This window comes from Stegodyphus dumicola, chromosome 3 (genome assembly GCF_044657685.1).
Source record: "Stegodyphus dumicola isolate Sdum_Otavi_A_Nest chromosome 3, ASM4465768v1".
In the NCBI taxonomy this organism is placed as follows: domain Eukaryota; kingdom Metazoa; phylum Arthropoda; class Arachnida; order Araneae; family Eresidae; genus Stegodyphus; species Stegodyphus dumicola.
The window spans coordinates 95118768-95139684 of record NC_140770.1 but is presented as its reverse complement, the minus strand read 5'-3'; the positions used below and the strand labels follow the sequence as shown (position 1 = coordinate 95139684).

The window sequence follows — 20917 nt, the reverse complement described above, 5'->3', positions numbered from 1 at the left end:
TGAAATTACAATATTTTTATCGATGCAATAATATCATTTTGTATTCTATTAGAGGTTCCAGAAAATACAGTTGCAGTTCTTAGATGGGTTGCTAAAGGTCATCATATTTACTAATTAAAGTTATTAATTCTATATAATTTCCTCGATTAAGGGAATTTATATTCTCATTGCGTCCACGAAATGCATCTTCTTGTTTTGCTAAGTAACAAACTACATCTATTAATCTCTTGAGAATATTTCTATTTTTTGTTACTTTTTCATTGTGTTGAACAATCGATAAAGCCTTTTGTTGATATAACATTAAATCTATTCTGCCGTTACCAAATGTTGTTAATAGTATTACGGCATTTATGCGAGATTGTGTTTTTTCATGTTTCAGCTTCGTGGAGATGATTTAAATCACTGCAGCCTTGTTTTGTCCAAATATTCTTGTCCTTTTCAATTACAACAAAAAGTAAACATGGACAACAGTACAACTTATTCAATTCACTACAACCGGTTAACCATTTAAATTTTCATACATAGATTTTTGAAAATGTCGTACACACTGCTGTCCTTTAATCTTAACGTTTTGCGATAGAGTAATATCCGGCATCGGTCTACTTAATTTAACTATTTCGTTTTTTTGTAGTAACATCTAGTCTCGAAAATGGATTTTCCAATAAATCTTTAATTATTGAGACATCTGAGTTCTCCATTCTGAAATGGGTTATTTATTATGAATATAAATTTAAAGAATACAATAAATAATATATTTACCTTCGAGTAATCGAAGTATAACTATAAAAACAGCTAAACTTACGAGAATTCTACTAGCACTGAAGCAAAAATCATGTCTTGTGTTGTATGGTGTCATATCGGCGGCGAAAAAGCAACGCTTCGGGCTTTCGCTTCCACGAAAAACTTATATTTTCAATTTTCAGCAAACGTAGCACCACACGGCGCCCGCCGCTGCGGTGCCTCGTCATCAGGATGCTCATTGGTGCCGACAAACTGAACGTCTATTCCACGTGCAGAGGATTTCACTGCACGCTGGCACAATAGAACGAACTGTTTCTTGTTCGGTCAGTGGATTAAATTATATTTATTAATTTTTTTAACATTTGGAAATCATATATTCTGCGAAAAACATCTTGACAATTTTTAAAAACAAAACCAGGGATATAGTATTAGACTGTTATAACTTAGATAGTGTCTGAAAAACACAATGAATGGTAAAATTTGGACTGTTCTGTTAAAATTCGTTTCTTTTTTGTCTAAAAAAACAAAATTGTTTTTCAGCGAATTATTTCTATACATATAATACATCACCGAAATTACTTTACTGCACTAAAACATTTCCCTTTATATTGATGAAATACTTCTTTTATATTTCCATAAAAATAAAATCTTACAATATATAAATTTAAACATTAAACGTCTGCAAACGTATGGCTAGTTAATCAGTTAAAAAACCAAAAGCGCTTCAGCACGTAAGTCCCCGCTCTAATACCACGCTTAATAAACCGTACCTTTGGATAATTCTGAATGCCAAGTGCAGGAAAAGTAACTGCACTTGCCTCAGTGCTATAGTATGCTGTGCTTCTCCAGTAGCCCATACATATAAAAGCGTGATTTTCTATTAGTGCGCAGTGCGTACACGTCAAAACGTCCTATGTTCGTTTCCTTTTGAACACTCTACGTGGTGCAGCACCTAGTATCGCACGCACTGCGAGAATACAACAAAGCAAATCAACATAATATTTGAATATACTATAAATAATATTTATTATATACCATATAAAGATAGGTGCAGAAAATTATTGTCTCTCATAATTTTTCCAGGGTGTGCAGTGCACACCCTGCACATATGGACCGCACGCCCCTGACCTGTAGCAAGGTCGCCTACACTTGCATTCCAAATTAAGAAAATATTTCCAAATTTCTCAAAACATATCGAATAGGATTTAATAAAAATTAATGTAGCTATAGAGAACTATAATACAGTTCTTTATACCGTAAGAAGGAAAAATACTTACTCATAAGTAATTCCCATAAAAAGAAGAATGTCTAAACTTAGCTTTGTTAACATAGCAACTAAATCAGGCTAATGGGAAGTATGGTCACCTGTAGATACACAAGTTGTACAAGTATGTCGTAATAATGTGAATGAGGCACGTAATGAAACTTTCTTGCAGAAACTCCTCCACCAAAGCAATTATTAGTTCCTAGTTGATTCTTGAAGGCGATAGATGAACTGCAGTTGCCATCTCAGGTGTATCCCAGACATATTCAGTCAGCTTCAGGCCTAGAAATCTGGCTGGCTGATCCATCAACGAAATAATTTCACTTTGATGGCATTCGTTCACCAGATGAGTTTTATATTGTATATAAACACTGTCTTTCATTAAAAGAAGTGAAATCTAACTAGCCCCTGAAAAGTTTCATATGAGGCTCTAAAATCTCCTCTTTATACCTCTGAGCAGTCGGAATCCTCTGTAAAACGCAGGGAGTAGATTTGGCTATCAACGTGATACCAGCCCATACCATGACGCTTCCCTTTCCTTGATGCTGAAAGAATTGTATTGGGTTATGTAAGAATTGCTATTTCTCTCCAGATGAAAGTTGTATCAGGATGCAAACAACGGGTATTCTGACAAAACGCCCTCTATCGAAAACCTTCTGGAAATGGTAATCCTTAAAACTAAGATTCCAATAGCTGCAGAAAGCTTACAAGGAAACTGTTCAGAGGATAGCTATAGCTATCCTATGTTCAGAGGATAGCTATAGCTATAAAACCAGAGGATAGCTATAGCTATCCTCTGGCTTCTCGTTGATAGTTTCAGATGAAGATTTTTACTGGGCATCGCGGCTCTTGGATGCTTTTGCTCAGGATTTCTGAGCATGGATCCAGTTTTCCGCAAACTGCAAACGGTAGGGCGTTACATGAAGTTCTCTCAGAACCTGAACTCGGTACTGCGTTGTCTTCAGTATAGAAACGATTCTCCACCCTATTCTATCATCTTAACCTATGTGATACCACACGGCTTATCAAATTTTGTAAACTTTTACAACAAGCACTATGATCATAGTTGATATGTACAAAAGAGCTAAAAACGAAATAACAAATGACCGCTTTATATACTTATTGCTGCCACTATAACACCTGCATCTACAAATAAAATTGCGTATTTGACACCAGGGTTTTTCACAGCTATGTGAATACATATATTCTAGCTCTAATTCAATATTTTTTAATTCAAGAGAACGCCTTTGTTTTCTTAATTTTGAACATTAATATATCTGCTTAGCCTGAAATCTGAAATCAGTAAAATTAATTTGGGAAAAATATGAAAGCACGTAATAATTCTTCCCTTTTTAAAATCTATGTATTAATTGATGTGTTTGAATGACCAAATCTTTAAAAGTCACAATTATCGAAGATTCAGTTTTAGATTTCTCAATAATATTTTTAATCCGTTTTAAAGCTTTCCTGAGTCTTTAAATGAATAAAGAATTTTCACTGATTTCCTCAAATGATGACGATATTTTTAGATTGCAAAATGGGCTTTTTCTTTGACTATACAATTTTTTTTTCACATTTCTAAATGTGTGTCCTTTATTAAGGATGTTCTCAATTTAACATATATTTTCGCTTTTTTTATATATGCATGATCATAAATGTGCCAGATGTGAGTCATTATTACTCTCAATTCGCTGGAAAACAAATAAATAACAAGAACGAAACTGATACATTTATACAGTAAAAAAAAAAGAGTAATGAATTGCGAAACATCAGGGGATTAAGACATTGCAGTAGCTTGAAAAAAGTTGTTTAATTTTTCTAAACGCTGTGCTTATCTATTCTTTTAAAGTTTAAATTTCGGGTTATATGCAGAAGTTCAAAATGCTTCGGTGTTAATTTTTCTTTCCTCTGTTTCTTCATAATTATTCTTCGTAATCAAAATTTTCTTCTTTTCAAAATATATTAAAATTACTTTTTTTTTATTTTGACACTGATTGCATTCAGTATTAAGTATAATGTAAAAGCCGTTACTTTCGCGGGCCGTAAATTTCACGAAAATGAATATATCGGTGATTTCGCGAGCTGAAAATTTCGCGAATTTTATATGAACAGAACCGAAAGTTGAAAAATTTCAAAAGTACCTAAGTAAAGTTGAGAAAGTTGAAAAAAAAAAGTATTTCGCGAGGCTTAAATTTTTGCGATTACGACGGGCTCGCGAAAATTAAAGCCTCGCGAAAACAAGGGCCTTTACAGTACTTTAAATGTGTGCAATTTTATTTTCATGCGCATACAAATCCAAAAATGGACAGAATAGCATCCTAGATGTCTAACATATTAACCACAGCTATATTTTGAAACGTTAATGGCATTTTTTGTACAAAATTTTAACCTCTTCTTCGTCCGTAACGCGTCTAGCTCGTTCAAGTGAGACTTCCGCAGGGCGGCCGTAACGCGCCTCAAACGTTCTTCTATATTTTAAAACTTTTAAACGTTTAAAACGCTTTCTAATTGTTTACTCGTTTGAGTTTTTATTTTTGTTTGTTCTAATACCTCCTAGAGCGTAGCTCTAATCAGGCATTCTGTTTCTAATTGAATTTGCCCGGGTTTTATGAATATTCGCGCCATTTTACATAAGATACAAGACAGTGAGAGATGGCTTCAACGTCTACTCAGCAGAAAAAGAGAAAAAATGAGGTTGTGAATTGGAAAGTCAAGAAGGATATACATTTGATGAGTACAGTCCATAATAACTCGTTGATTGACGTTGGAACACGAAAAAGAATTGTAAAAAACCAATAATTGTAAAAGATTACAACAACAAAATGGGAGGAGTGGACCGCCTGGATCAGATGTTATCAAATTATACTGCTGTTAGAAATAAGCAGAGCTATTACCATTTTTCCATTATGCTTTATTTCCTTATAATTTTACTTAATATTCATTGACATTCATCCACTACGAAAGTCATGTATGGAAAGTTATGATGTACAGAGAAAACAACATTACACGCTACGAAAAACAGACGGCCGCTGGGGGGGAATTTTCGCGGACAGGAGAGGACGTCGAAAAGGTTAAAGTCGTCAGTGTTACAATGGCTATTCAGAAACATGGCTGACCTGTTTCGTAGAGCAAGGTTATTTTAAAACTCTCATCACTCAACAAAAGCAGTCACAGTATTTTCATCATGTAATAGTATTTCATAAATTTCCAGAACCTATGACTACCCTAAATTTATGATACAATCTCTATATTGATAATGATGTACTTATCAGATTTTCAATTGTGATTTATTAAATATATTAATTAAATGAGAATTTTAGTAAGCAGCTTCAAAATTTCTGATAGCTTTATTCCTACCCATCTATCTTACTGAAACCTAGAGTACCTAGAGATAGTTGACTTTCCTGGTTTTAAACATTTTAGACAAAGTGACTTAGAAACCACTATATTTTAGTACAACTATAGTACTTAGTACTTTAGCGTATTTATTACAACTACAGTACTTTAGCGTACTCAGTACAACTACAGTAGTTTAATGCACTTAGTACGACTACAGTACTTAGAGTATAATTTGAATAAATTCTAGTTCTCAAGGCGGGAAAAAAAGGGAAAAGAGTGTACAGATCGGCAAGCAAAATTTTAATTAAATCATAGCTTTTAATAGAAGAAAAGGGTAAAAATAGTAACTTTAAAATTCTAATTTTTAACTAGAATATATAAACTTACCAAAACCTTTGTGAAATTTTTATCATGTACAAAAAACAATAATACAGCCATTTAGGCAGTAAAACAAGAATGTAATAGGTGGAAGCAAGACCCCTCGTATTGTATCAGTATTTTAATTGGTATTGGCAGCGCCTGTAATTATTTGCAAGTGGTTTTTATGAATTCTGTTTAAGTGTAAATATGCATGTGCATAGGCTTGATAGAATACCACAAACGTGTAACTTCGTTAATGGAAATACGGAGAAGGTGTAAGCAAGTTAATAGGCAGGATAAGAGGGTGGGAATGTGCTGGCTAGTTGAAAAGTTACGTGTAAAAATGTCTTAAGGCACAAAACATATTATTAAATTTTGCCGACCTCCAGGGCATCTGAGGTATAAAGTACTATATAAATTAAATTCTTATTCAAAAATGAATTAACTTCAGAAATTTATTTAAAAAACGGCTAGTTAACTAACTCTTCTTAGTTCGTTGTCAAAGTTAAGACTCGAATCAAAATGAAAAGTTTTTCTCAAATATTGTATATACAGGCAGACGTTTTCAACAAGTGTAAATAAAATGCAATTCAACAACTTTTTTATTACATTTTATTTTCAGAAATTTATATGGGAATGAAATGTTTAATGTCATATGAAACCATCTATTTCGTTTATAAGTATACTTTAGATGGATCGTTCACTGAAATATCATGACAAAAACAGCACGGTGCGTTAAATTACTGCCGAAATTTCTAAGTTTTTAGTACTTCTATGTATTTTATTTCTTGGGAAACTTTGAAAGGTCTCTTTGTAAAATATGCTTTGGCCCATGATACAAGAAATGACATCTATCCATCTATCCTAACAATGGCTTAGTGCCATGATCTTCAGTTCCACGAAACAGGCACAATGCCATGCTCTGCTCTCCTCAAAACTCTTTTGATATAATTGGAAGCAGGTCAAATATTTTCCTGAACCATTTTTAAAAGCAAAACGAAGCTTTCATCATTAATTATGTCATTTGAAACAGCAACTTTATTGTTATATAGAAAAATATATAAATAAAACAGCAGCTCGAGGTGACAAAATAAATTTCAAGTCGGATGGCTGCAACAAACATATTAAAAAGTTTACTGTTCTTAATAATAATATTTATTTTAAGGCGACGTTCATATACACGCAGTTAAACATGATGCTTAAACAAGAATAAACCGTTTAAATATTCTTAACGTAAGATATGTTCACCAGCTCTCACAAAGCAAAAACAACTTCGCACTTTTTCTCAATACACTATAAGCAATAAAAAAAAATATCACCGAACGTTTTCAAAAGGGAAAGGAAACTAAAGTGTTCGGTGAATCAGTTTGAAAGTAATACTAAAGTGTATTTCAGCAAGAATATCTTTACACCTAAAAATTGGAACATTATAGCTAAATAAATAAATATACTGTTTAATGTAAATTAACGAAAACCCTTAAGCAACAGGATAAAGGAAAGCAAATATTGGAGACAAATAATTATATCAACGATTTTATATTGAAAATAATTATTTTATTTTACTAATTGTTATTTATACGTGGCTTGAAATCTCTCGCTTATGTTTCGTTATAAGAAGTACTAGATCATTCATCTACTTTCTATATAAGTTCTTCTCAGTAATACTATCTTACTTACTATGTATACCATTTTAAAGTTTAGAAAAGGGCAGAAAAAAATATTATATTTATCCAATTCAAATGAATACTATTAATTATAAAAAATAACTCTTAACTTCCCTTTTTATATCCATATTCTCTCTTAATCTCAATAGGACCCCAAAAAACGTTTTTTTGGATCTTAAGGAAACTTATAACTGGTATGAAATGCTAAAATGCATGTATATGATAAATATTTTTATCATAGGAGAACTTAAATATTGTTATGTATTAATTGCTTATTAATTTCAAGCTTTAAGTTAATTGCTTCTTATTTTAGTTTGGTCAGTAATTGATGTTATTAATTTGTTTTAGTTTAGCTTAAAAAAATGGTTGTATGTTTTAAGCTGTAAACTTTTGGTAAACTTTAAATATAAGTTTGGTTGCTTTCAAAGTTTTTAAAAGTGAAGTTGTTTAATTTTAATTTTGTTTAGGAACTTAAAGTTTTACTTGGTAAGGTTAATTTTCGACTCTCAAGGTTATCTAACTTAAACATAATTTTTTTAAGTTTGTTTGCTCCACATTTTTATGTGTTAATTTTTAATTTAAAGTTTGGTTAACGCCTACCCCTCTTTCTGCTAAAGTTTTTTGAATCAATATTTTCTGACTCTGGTGAAATTTTTATCATAAGGAAAACTCAAATTCAACAGTATTGAAACAAGCTTATTAATGAGGTATGCTATTCATCATCTAATATCAGAATCTAATTTTCTTACCGATTTCTGCCTCTTAATAGTAAAGCGTACATCACAGTGAATCTGACTTTCAAAAATCTGACTTTTTTTTATTTTTTCATTATCCTCATCATTTAGTAACCCTCTTATGGTAACCTCCTATGCAAGAGACTAATATTTATGGGAACATAAGTAAAAATGTTATAACATAAGTAAATGGAGAAAAAAAAATGTTTTTCCTGTATAACGTTGCTATTCCTCGCTTCGCATATTATTTTCCAAACCGAACTAAGTTTTCTTTGAAGTTCAGTACGTAATTATAACTTCAGGGAATAATTATAAAATAAATGGCGTTTAATGCAACAGTATTGGAAAAAACATCCTAATTATTAACTTTGCAAATGATCCCAAGAAATTATTAATCGCTCATATTTTCTCTGAATTTTGAAGTTAAAGGACCGTATTCACATTTTAAAGCATTGTGAATATTTAACTAATCATACATTTTGCTTCACTGAAAAGTTTTTAATTTTTCAAAACTTTTCTATTCTCAATACTGAACGTGTTCTCAAATTTTATATCGTACTGGAAAATTTTTTATTGCAACTGCATATCTTCAATATTTGTTGAAATAAAGCCTGTAACTATCTATTTCCAGCACATTATTTATGGGTGAGGTCTAAATGCTAATATAAAAAACATTTTCATATGTAAATTACATTACTATTTGCAAATAACATAATAAAGTAAACATAGTAAGGATAAATAGTAAAAGCAAAAAGAGGATAATTTAGCTTCAGCTGAGTAAAGCAATTCCTCCATTTTAACTACTTCGAATTAGAATTAGCTAAAAAGCAAATTCCGTTTAGCGTTGTTTTTAAATGCAGCCTCATTGCATTTTAGGATTGCATATCGATCTACCTTCATCAGAGAGGAAGTTCCTTCCTTGCAGACACATTCGTTGCATCTTTCATGCAATGAATCTATATAATCAACCCTACTGAAATCCGTCTATTGAAGTTTTACATATTCCTGTACTGTAACTGTACGGGAAAGAGGATGATTTATTTGTTTTTTTTTAATACAGCAAAGCATACCAAGGTTATCTACGCAGAGGCCTATGTCTTAACTGAGAGCTTTCTACGTAAAAGAATTATAACAATATAATGTGGAGGTAAATAATCCTTGTTTCCAAGGGAAGCAACAGTGTTCTTGGACAGAATAATTTTCTCGTGGTAAATGGACATCGCTCATCCATGTTTCAAAATTCGTGGTCTTACATTTGAAATGAATGAAAAATACAGCTAGAATTTTGACAGTCATTCTCATATGCAAAACTGCTGCACACGTTCGTATAGTTGTATTATCTCAGAATTTTGCCCTTATTCATGATATGCATGATTATACTATTCGGCGCACAATATGGTTGACTTAACACTATTTCGCACTCAATATGATTTATGTTGTATGAAATTAAGAATCAAAATCTTAATTTTGAGGGCAACATTTTATGACTTTTAAAGTCTTTATCATAGAATTAGAAGTAAGTTCATTTAATAGAAAATTAAATTTATAAATTTATGGAAAATAAAATTTAGATAAAGTAATATAAAATTTCGGAAGATAATAATAAATGTTTTTAATTTATAAAATATCAGGTAGAAATATATATTTTAACAGTTAATGATGATATAAATTTAGAGAAATAGTAGCAAATATTTAATTCTGTTTATTATATTATTTTTCCTCTCAGAAATTTATTACTGTTTTGTTAAAGAGCTGTTAAACTGATATTTGTTCAATGATATGTTTTCATCGGGCATGCACTTCTCAATACCCATGCTTGCATGTTCTCTCTTTCCCTTTTCATGATTTTATTTTCATGCACACTGTCTTTCTTCTTCCTTGTCAATCACTCTTGTGTGTTTGTGGTTTATTTGTTTCGCAGAGTGTGGATGTCGAAGCCAACAGATATCACGCCACGTACCATAAGAGCACAGACAATGTTGAAAGTAAGTCACTACCCACATCTTTCTTTCTTTCTTCATTTATTTATTTTATGTTTTTCTCTGTCATGGATGTCCATTTGCAGTCCTCTCCCCCAAAAGTATCATTAAAAAAGTTTAGTTCCTTCAAGACAACTAAGAAACTTTAAACTGTTTTCCTAATAATGGAAATTACAAGCTAGCATTACTGCTGTCGACATAAATTTAGATGAAGATTATTTTTAATTATTTAATTACGATTTTAATTTGTAGTTTCCGTACTTGTTTACTTCAACCAAACGTTCACTGCTTAAGGAAAAAGATTATTTTTACTTCAATTTAACATTACTCTATGTAATAGATCTAGAAACAGTAACTTATGTAGTGCATAACTCAAGTTAGAAAGCGGAACATTTGGAGAAAAAAGAATTAGTGACCATTTTTTATGCACTGGGGCTTTACTATCATTCTGATCAGGACCCTAATTCGTTACCTTGTTACTTTCTATTCAAAATCTTTAACTTTCTTTTCATACTGCTAAGTTATGTCTTATTTTGTACGCAAGATAAGTTAATTTCAAAAGTTATTTTGAATCCATTGTTATTTCAGAAAAGGTTAATAATGCTTAGTATAAAAGGCTAGATTTAACTTTGCAAGTAATAAAACATTTCATAATCAAGACAAGATTCTTGTTACAGAGATAACTGAATTTCTGATGAAATATAAAAAATACAGTTTCATGTAATAAATTATAGCGTTTTAATCTCATTTCAAATATACTGATAAAAAAGTGTAATGAGCTATAAAAAGCGTAATTTATACGTCTTTTAATCAAAAGTAAATGCATTTCATTTTTGTTCATTATCCTTCATACTATATAAATTCTTTTTAATTCTTCTTACATCTGAATGAGCCATTCCAGTGAAAAACGATTCGTAAAAGTATTTTATAACAAAAACTAGACGATAGATTTAAAATTTACGAAAATTACAATCACATAACTGAAAAATTCGTTAAGTGTTGAAAAATACACGAAATTTACTAATAGATATTACATTTTTGTTAGGTATGTTGAAAATATATCTTAATAGACCATCGCAGTAGCCACAAAGATTGCATGAGGTATAGTAAAATATTCGTTTTTCAAGAGATCCTGAATTGGAGAAAACGGATTGTTTTCTCATCCCCTCCAAACCCCAGATTATTGTATTTCTTGAGAACAACATGTGAAAACAAACTTACAGGGTAAATATTTAGAATTTTATGTATTTGAGAAAAGAATAATTGCATAAGTATGAATATATCACGTAAAAATAAATCTTTTGTTTTACTGCTAAAATTACTAATAAATTTCGTACGACGTCGAAAATTTATTTATTTAATTATTTTGGACGTTTGATAGTGCACTAATAGTTGATGATAGTAAGATTAATTTTTTTTATTATATTGCATTGAAGTTGTTAAGTAGATTATTATGTTTACATACATATTAATAAAATTAATTTAATATAGTGTATTTGGATATCTAACTTATGTAATACATTTATCGATGAAATTTCTTACGGCAATTTTGTAAATTATAAGGTATTTCTCCCGCCTTCTTACCATACCTTCGTGATGTAATGGTCAGCACACTCGATGCGTATTCGAAAGATCCAAGGTTCGAGTTCCGGCGAGGGCATTACTCGTTTATCATGCTTCCTGCTTCGAAATAACGTAATGTCTCTACAAACTGTTATCAATAGAACATATTTTAATCACCTAATTTGAGTTCACCAGCTTAGCTTACAATAAAATTGAGGTGTTATGTATATACTGGGGGTTGATATTACCGGTAGAATTTCTAACTCTAAAACTCAGACACAGAAAATGATCCCCTCCAGTGAAAGTTTAATTTAAGTTTTCACCAAACTATTATAAATGCAAATAATTTAATCTATTCTTACCAAAGGCTACAAATTTCACCTTGACCGCGACAGAGGTTCGAACTGCACAGCTGATCTAAACCCGAATCTGTCCTTATTCTGTATCATTCAATTCAAGACCAACATTGGGGCCAGACCTGCCCGCGACCCACCTATGAGTATTCTTTTAACTTCATAGTAAAACTGTTTGCTTCTCAAATCTACATAATTTCTAGAAAAAGAGAACTTCGCGAAAAAATGACACAAAAAGAAAAAATGTAAATTAAATAATATTTAATTAGCAAAATTTAAACATGAATGTCACTTTAGGTAATTTCTGTACTTATAACACAAAACTAAGCAACTCAGGAAAGCATCGTAGTGTGCTGTGTAAGAAACATAAAAAAAAAACATAGTATGCAATCGAGATGATATTTACCTTTTAAGTTCACAGTTCAATTTGACAATCCAGCAAGTTCAAAGCCAATAAGAAATTCACAATATAACAAGAATCTCGTAAAGATTTCGGTCAGAATCCAATAAAAGCTTTACTGCAATGAACTTTCTTTTTGTGAGTTTATTTATTCTTGTTATTGGATTATTATCAGCGAATCCTCAGAGCTTTATGATTCTGAGTCTCTACCCTGTACATTTGTTTTTATATGCTTCCAAAAGATAAAGTTCAGAGAAGTAAGATCCGTAAAAAACAAGGAATTGGTTTTTTTGTCAAATCCATCATCCCAGAAATTAATTACAACCCAGTGTAAGAATCTGCGGTGATAGGCCATTTTGGCAAAACATCTTGCTTCTTATTCTCAATTTAAGGATATGGGGGGACCTCAAGCATATTGAGGTACAATTGAGGTACATGATGTAGAAATGTTAAGGATTTGGGAGAGAATATCATTAAAAATTCTTTGCCTTTTCTCAACAAAACGAGCCTAGTTTTTCAAGATATCGATACATAAGAAAAATGTGTTGGGACCAGGATACTGAAACATTTTTAGAATTTTTCTAGTTCTGTATTTTTAATTCAATCCAGATTAGCGATTTTTAGTACATGAAGTATAGTTTCCAAAACTGTCAAAGGGCGAAAACGGTCTTTTAAAACAATATTTTATTATTAGGAAAAACCGAGATTTTTATGCTCAAATATTAAATAAATAAATTATGAAGCATTATTTTACATTTTATTTTACATTTTAAAGGATTTATTTTTTAAACCTATTTTCTTGTGCATTATAACATCAGTCACTGCTATGGGCATACCAGTCAAACTGATATCACGTATAAAATAATATAATACTCTTACTTTATTAATAAAAAAATCATTTTTTAGGCTAAAAAAATCAGGCGAAAATATAAAGATTAAGAAAAATAGCGCTATAATTGACAAGCTAATACATGATTTTACATTTTCTGTTTATAGTAATTATGTAATGGAGGGAAACAGAATTTGTTTCAAATATAAGAAACAAAACGTCTGCTTACATAAAAGTATATTGTTACGAATTTGGTATTTAAAAAGCTAATGTTAGTTCAATTAGAAATTAAATGGTTTTATTTCTCGCGCAGTGCAGCGCGTGACGAATATTAAAAGAAAGCTAAGCCGGAAAATTGAAAATACAAGAGCGCGTGCATTAAATAAATAAATATCTCTTTTTGATTTCGAGAAAGTACTGGAAAATTCTAGCGCGTGATTTTAAAATCTTATAAAAGGAGGAAAACATCTCAGTTTGTAGTAGTTGCTTAGTTTGTTGTTGTTTAGAAAACTACTGTTGTTGATTGTAGCGAATTCGCGGATTAGCGTTCTTTAGCTGTTTTGAATTACGTTCTATTGACATTTGAGTAGTTAAAAGAAAACTACTGTGAGATATTGTAATACTGCATGATAATTTGAGAAAATTTAAGCATTTTTGTTGTGATAATAATAAATTTTTGTTCATTTTTCATCGGACTTGTGCATTCATTTCATAACGAACCCGTACGCACGCAACAATTTTTGGTGTCAGGAGTGGGGTTTGAATGCCAATAACAAGAGCGATGGAAGAACAATTGAGACAGCTCATTAGTGCTTTTGCTGCATTCCAAGAAAAGATGGAAGGTGGCCAAGCATCATTTAAGGAAGAAATGAAATTGGGCCAGGAATCCGTTAAGGAAGAAATGAAATTGGGCCAGGAATCCGTTAAGGACGAAATGAAAGCCGTTCAAGCTGGTCAAGAAGAAATGAAAAGAGAAATTACTTGCATAATAGAAAATAAATTTGAAGCTATGGAAGGCAGAATTGACGCAGTTGAAAATAAAGTTGGACATATTGAAGAAAGAGTTTCTTCGGTGAAAGAAGAAATAGAAGAAAGAGTTTCTTCTGTAAAAGAACAAATTGATGAGAGAGTTTCTGCAGTTGCCAAAGAAATGGATACTTTAAAGAAATTCGTAGCGTCGGCAGGGAGCAGGAGTGATGATTTTAAATTCTTACCAATGCCTGCTCGTCCACCTCTGAAGCTATCCACATATGATGGGAAGACCTCCTGGCAGGTGTATAAGACACAATTTTCTATCGTGGCGGATGCGAATGGATGGGATTCCCAAGCTAAGGCCTGTCATCTCGCCGCTTCTCTAAGAGTCGACGCAGCGGATATCCTTCAGACTCTTCCCGAAAACAAAAGGTTAGATTTCGAAGCTCTGTCCGGCGCCTTGGAGTTGCGCTTTGGGGAGAAGTGTTTAAAAGACTACAGCAGGCTCCAATTAAAATCTCGTCAACAGAAGCCTACCGAAACACTTCAGGAGCTCGCCGCGGATGTTGAAAGGCTGTCCCATCTCGCCTTTTCGGAATGCCCGACAGATACAAGGGAAATCCTGTCCTTGCAATACTTTATCGACGGCATCCGAGATACTGAAATACAGAAAGCTCTACGAATGGCGGATGTAAAAGATTTAAAAAGTGCTCTAGTGTACGCCATGAAATTTGAGGCAGCCCAGCAAGCCACTCGTCGAGACCGCCACCCAGTCAGAGCTGCTCAAGTCCAGGAGCCAGGGGATCAAGTCACCGCTCGACTTGACGATTTAACTAGACAACTGAACGCCTTGAGACGGAATATTGGTGAGAAAAAACCGACCGTTAAGTGCTGGAACTGCGGTGCTGAAGGACACATACGACGAAACTGCAAAACACCCCAGGGTACTGATGTTAGGACCGCTTCTAACAAGCAGCAGGGAAACTAATTAGTGGCCATCTCGCGGGGCGGAGGTTGCCAGATAATGAAAAGCCCCCGTTTAAAGCGCTTCAGATTTCTGCAGTGAGAGGCGGCAGTAATGGACTTTTCATAATAGGACATATTAATGGAGTTCCGTGCAATATGACTATAGATACAAGAGCCAACGTCACCATCATCCGAAAAGATTTGGCTCAACAACTAGGAAACAAACTTATCTGGACGCCGCCCTGCGTTACCCTCCAGACTGTGTCCGGTGAGAAGATCGACATCGACGGAAAAGTAAATGTTAACATCACGTTTGGAAGTGCCGCTTACCATCACACGGCATATGTAGCAGAAATCACTGATTCTTGCATACTCGGATTGGACTTTCTAAGGAAATACAATTTTTCCTTGGATTTTAAAAATAACGAATTGCATTCTACATCTGAGGACATAGCGTTATTTCTCGTTAATGATAAAGAAGTTAAATCTGTCCATAAAATCATAGCACAAGATTATATTACAATACCGGCAAGAACAGAAATTTTACTTCCTGGATCCATAGCCGAAAATAGAAATTTCCGCTACGGCATCATAGAATATCCCAATAACTGTAATATCCCAAAAGGAGTATTAGTAGCCTCAACACTCGTCGACCTATCCAGAACGGTTATCCCGGTGAGAGTCGCCAATGTAACTGAAAAGTCGAGAGTTATTAAGAAAGGTGAAGTGGTTGCAACATGTACTCCAGTAACCAGCGTTGAAAAAAAGAGTAACATCCCAGAATCCGTGTCCTCAGAGAGCATTACATCGGAGTTATTGCAGAATGCACAATTAAACGATAAAGAGAAAAATGCTGCCGATCGCGTCATTAAAGATCTTCAAGTTGTTTTCTCCCGCTCGTCTTCTGACGTGGGTCGAACTAGTTTGACACAACATAGAATAGATACTGGCGATCATCCCCCGATCAAGCAACATCCAAGACGTCTACCGTTTGCTAAACAGGAAGAGGTGCGATAAAAGATATGGAAGAAGGCAATGTCATCGAGCCTTCAGCGAGTCCATTGGCATCTCCCATCGTTCTCGTCAGAAAGAAAGACGGCTCAACAAGATTTTGCGTTGACTATCGCCGGTTGAATGAGGTTACGAAGAAAGACAGTTACCCTCTTCCTAGAATTGATGACATTCTAGACACTCTTTCTGGAAGCAAGTGGTTCTCAACACTTGATTTAAAGAGTGGGTATTGGCAGGTAGAAATCCATCCTGATGACCGAGAAAAGACGGCATTTACTACGGGACAAGGACTTTGGCAGTTCAAAGTGATGCCGTTTGGACTGTGTAATGCGCCGGCAATATTCGAACGTCTTATGGAGACTGTTTTGAAAGGCCTTTCTTACGAAGCCTGTCTGATATACCTGGACGATATCATCATCGTCGGAAAGAGTTTTGAAGAGCATCTAGAAAATCTTAGAAAGGTGCTTCAGAAACTGAAAGAGGCCAATCTGAAGCTGACTCCCGCTAAATGCAAATTGTTTCGAAAGGAAGTGACTTACCTGGGACATGTCATCTCTGCAGAAGGTGTGCGCACGGATCCTGAAAAGGTATCAGCGGTTAAATCCTGGACGCGTCCCGAAAATGTCCATCAGCTGAGAAGCTTCCTAGGGCTTTGCACCTACTATAGGAGATTCGTGAAGAACTTTTCTTCCATCGCAAGACCACTTCACAAGCTGACAGAGAGCAAGCAAAGATTCTTGTGGACAAAGGAATGCGAGGATGCATTTAACAACTTAAAGGAAGCTTTAACATCTGCTCCAATCCTGACGTATCCTCAGCTCGACAGACCATTTATTCTCGACACCGACGCGAGCAATGAAAGTGTCGGTGCTGTTTTGTCCCAAGAAATAGACGGCCAAGAACGTGTAGTAGCTTACTGGAGCAAGTGCCTGTCTAAACCGGAGAGGAATTACTGTGTCACAAGGAAAGAGTTGCTCGCCATAGTCAAAGCTGTAGAACATTTCCATCATTATCTATACGGGAGAAAATTCCTCCTCCGCACGGACCATGCCTCATTGGCCTGGCTTTTAAATTTCAAAAATCCTGAGGGTCAAATAGCCAGGTGGATACAGAGACTCCAAGAATATGACATCACTATCCGTCATCGTAAGGGATCATCACACGGAAACGCCGACGCCCTGTCTAGAAGACCTTGCTAACAAAACTGCCGATATTGTTCCAGGGTGGAAGCGAAATACGAACTGCTGACTCCGGTCGCAAGACAAATTACAACATCAACATCGGCTGCTCGAGACCCGTGGAGTGATGATGAAGTCAGGAAAGACCAGCTGGAAGACCGCGACATTAAACCCATACTTGATTTAATAGAGTCATCAAACAGAAAACCTACATGGCAGGACATTTCTATCTGTAGTCCTACAACAAAACAATACTGGGCACTCTGGGATTCACTCACTTCACATTCGAAACGGCGTCTTATACCGGAAATTCGAGTCGGATGATGGGAAGACGTTCCGATGGCAACTGATACTTCCGAGATCCCGGATTCCTGATGTCCTCAAAGAACTACATAACAGCCCTACAGGAGGTCACTTTGGAATTATGAAGACCTTACAGAGAGTTCGTGAGCGCTTTTACTGGAATAATGCAAAGAATGACGTGCAAAAGTGGTGCCGATCTTGCGATGCCTGTGCAGGTCGGAAAGGACCGAGGAAACGCAGCCGAGGCAGACTGCAACGTTACAACGTAGGTGCGCCTTTTGAACGTATCGCCTTTGACATCCTGGGACCTCTGCCACGAACTGCTGATGGCAACAAATACATACTCGTTGTCATTGATTACTTCACCAAGTGGCCTGAAGCTTATCCTATTCCTGATCAAGAGGCAGTCACAGTAGCTGAGGTAATGATACAGCACTGGATTTCCAGGTTCGGAGTGCCTCTTCAGTTACATTCCGATCAGGGAAGGAATTTTGCCTCGGCAGTAATCAAAGAACTATGCAAACTACTTGGCATTGACAAAACTCAAACGACGCCATTGCATCCCCAGTCGGACGGCATGGTAGAGAGGTTCAATCGAACCATCCTTAATAACCTCTCATTAGTGGTTTCCAGAAACCAACAGGACTGGGACAAGAAATTACCACTCTTTTTACTGGCTTACCGCAGTGCTGTCCACGAGACTACCGGCTATTCTCCATCACAGATGCTCTTCGGTCTTGACCTTCGTCTGCCTTGTGATCTATTGTTTGGCCGCCCTCCGGATGCTCCTTCATCGTCTGAGGAATATATTCAAGATCTCCAGGCCCGGTTTGAAGTGATGCACAATTTTGCACGAGAGCGAGTCAACTTGGCGACGGAGAAGATGAAGACCCGATACGACACAAGAGCTACTGAACATCAATTCCACGAAGGAGACAAGGTGTGGTTGTGGAATCCGACTCGACGGAAAGGACTTTGTCCGAAATTACAGTCACCTTGGGATGGGCCGTACACAGTCCTAAACAGGCTGAATGACGTCGTGGTTCGGATTCGTAAGTCTTCGAACTCTAAACCTAAAGTCGTTCATTACGACAGGTTAGCTCATTACTATGGCCATAGTACATAATGTAAATAATTGTAAATAGTATAAGACCATGGTCCATTTTTGTTTTTAAATGTGTATTTGATTTGTATTTGATAGCATTTGATTTGTTTTATGTATTGCATTTATTGTTCATGTTGTTTATTATTGTAATGTAATGCTTATTAATGCATTTATGCCACAGTTGTAAGTTTTGCTTCCTGTCCAGGGATTGTCCAGGATTGCCCGGGACGTGCAGTCCTTGGGAAGGGGGCAGTGTTACGAATTTGGTATTTAAAAAGCTAATGTTAGTTCAATTAGAAATTAAATGGTTTTATTTCTCGCGCAGTGCAGCGCGTGACGAATATTAAAAGAAAGCTAAGCCGGAAAATTGAAAATACAAGAGCGCGTGCATTAAATAAATAAATATCTCTTTTTGATTTCGAGAAAGTACTGGAAAATTCTAGCGCGTGATTTTAAAATCTTATAAAAGGAGGAAAACATCTCAGTTTGTAGTAGTTGCTTAGTTTGTTGTTGTTTAGAAAACTACTGTTGTTGATTGTAGCGAATTCGCGGATTAGCGTTCTTTAGCTGTTTTGAATTACGTTCTATTGACATTTGAGTAGTTAAAAGAAAACTACTGTGAGATATTGTAATACTGCATGATAATTTGAGAAAATTTAAGCATTTTTGTTGTGATAATAATAAATTTTTGTTCATTTTTCATCGGACTTGTGCATTCATTTCATAACGAACCCGTACGCACGCAACAATATATTTGAAATCTCTGCTTGATTATTTTCACTACGTTTCATACTGCAGGATTACCAGATTATAACATGTTAAAAGTGTTTTGTAATATGAAGAATCAGAATATAATGTCCCGCGTTTCTTCTTTCTGACACTTTTCCTGGTCCTACAGTACAACCAAAATCTTTTGTTTGAATGTATTATAACCACATGGTTTTACATTTGCCAGTCTAACGCATGATGCTACACGTGCATCAGTTTTACGATTGAAGACACTATTGCATTTAAATACCATATAAGGCTTAGAAGTTACTAAAAACTAGTTTATTTTTACATCAGCAATATTTCAGTTTATGGGTATAAAATGAGCAATATTTCAATTTCATCAGCAATATTTCAGTTTATGGGTAATAATGCCAATAAAAATCTAAAAACTAAGCTTTCTAAAAGGATCAAATGCGAACGAGCTCAATGAAATATCAAGTAGTATTCATGGAGTTCTGATAAAACTGTTACATTTTTATTATATTAAGCAAATTCAGATGGATTTTTTTTATTCACTTGTAGTATTTTAAGAGAAAGTTAGAAATTTATTATTATTCGAAATTTCAAAAATTATACAAATTTTTGAGTTCCTAAAGTTATCTTGTAACGTTTAATGCAGTATTATATAAAGCGTTTCAGGAAAAAATGAATTTTCCTCTTTCTTCTGCCATTTATTTACCAGATATTTTCTATGTAAAAGAATTAATCTTTTAAAAGAAACATGAAACTTTTAATGGACATCCATGCTTTTGTTTGTTTTTCACTTTATTCTTCTACTGCTTTCCTAATGCATCGTGGATGGATGGCTTGTGAAATTTTGATGTCTATGTCAAAGCAGTTACTAGTTGCCTCTAGTAGTGTTGTTGAGAACTGCTTCTACAAAAAGTGCTGAATGTTAATTTAAAAGCTATTATTGATACTATTAAATGCTTTTCTAATGCAAATATTTAATCAGCTTTTCCTGAAAGTTTAATTAAGTACTTCTGTACATGCATTGTTATATCATTTATCATTAATATAAAAGCACCATTTTACTTACATTGACCTTAAAATTATTCAGCATTCATTTATTTATTACTTTCAGGTTCAGAAAATGTGTTTATGTTTGCCCTTGTTGTAATATGCAGTCTGTTAATATGTCGTATAACTTCTGTAGTAACAGATCGTTGTATAATATAGTCTTTCGAGTTTTTAACTTTTTTAATTTGAAAGTGTTCTGTAATGCTTTTATTTGCTACATATATTTTTAGATTTCTCGGTAGGTGTCTAAGATTTATTGCGGAAATATTACATTTTAATAACGAAAATCTTAATTTTTCTAAATTACATGTTATTAAATATTTCTACTTATTAAATATGTTCCTTATTTCCAAAAATGAAAATTC

General features: G+C 34.1%; 1 protein-coding gene across 3 annotated transcripts in view; it reads left to right on the top strand.

Annotated features, from left to right (window-relative positions):
* LOC118184605 (potassium voltage-gated channel protein Shal-like) overlaps window positions 1-20917 on the top strand; it is a 558555-nt gene that overhangs the window by 517173 nt on the left and 20465 nt on the right. For 2 of the 3 annotated variants that reach the window (XM_085813100.1, XM_085813099.1), the window contains one exon: window positions 10024-10087. The exons of the other annotated variant lie outside the window; for it this stretch is intronic. In XM_085813100.1, coding sequence (XP_085669226.1) covers window positions 10024-10087 — 64 coding nt within the window. The remainder of the gene's footprint in view (window positions 1-10023; window positions 10088-20917) is intronic. 3 annotated transcript variants of the gene reach the window in all.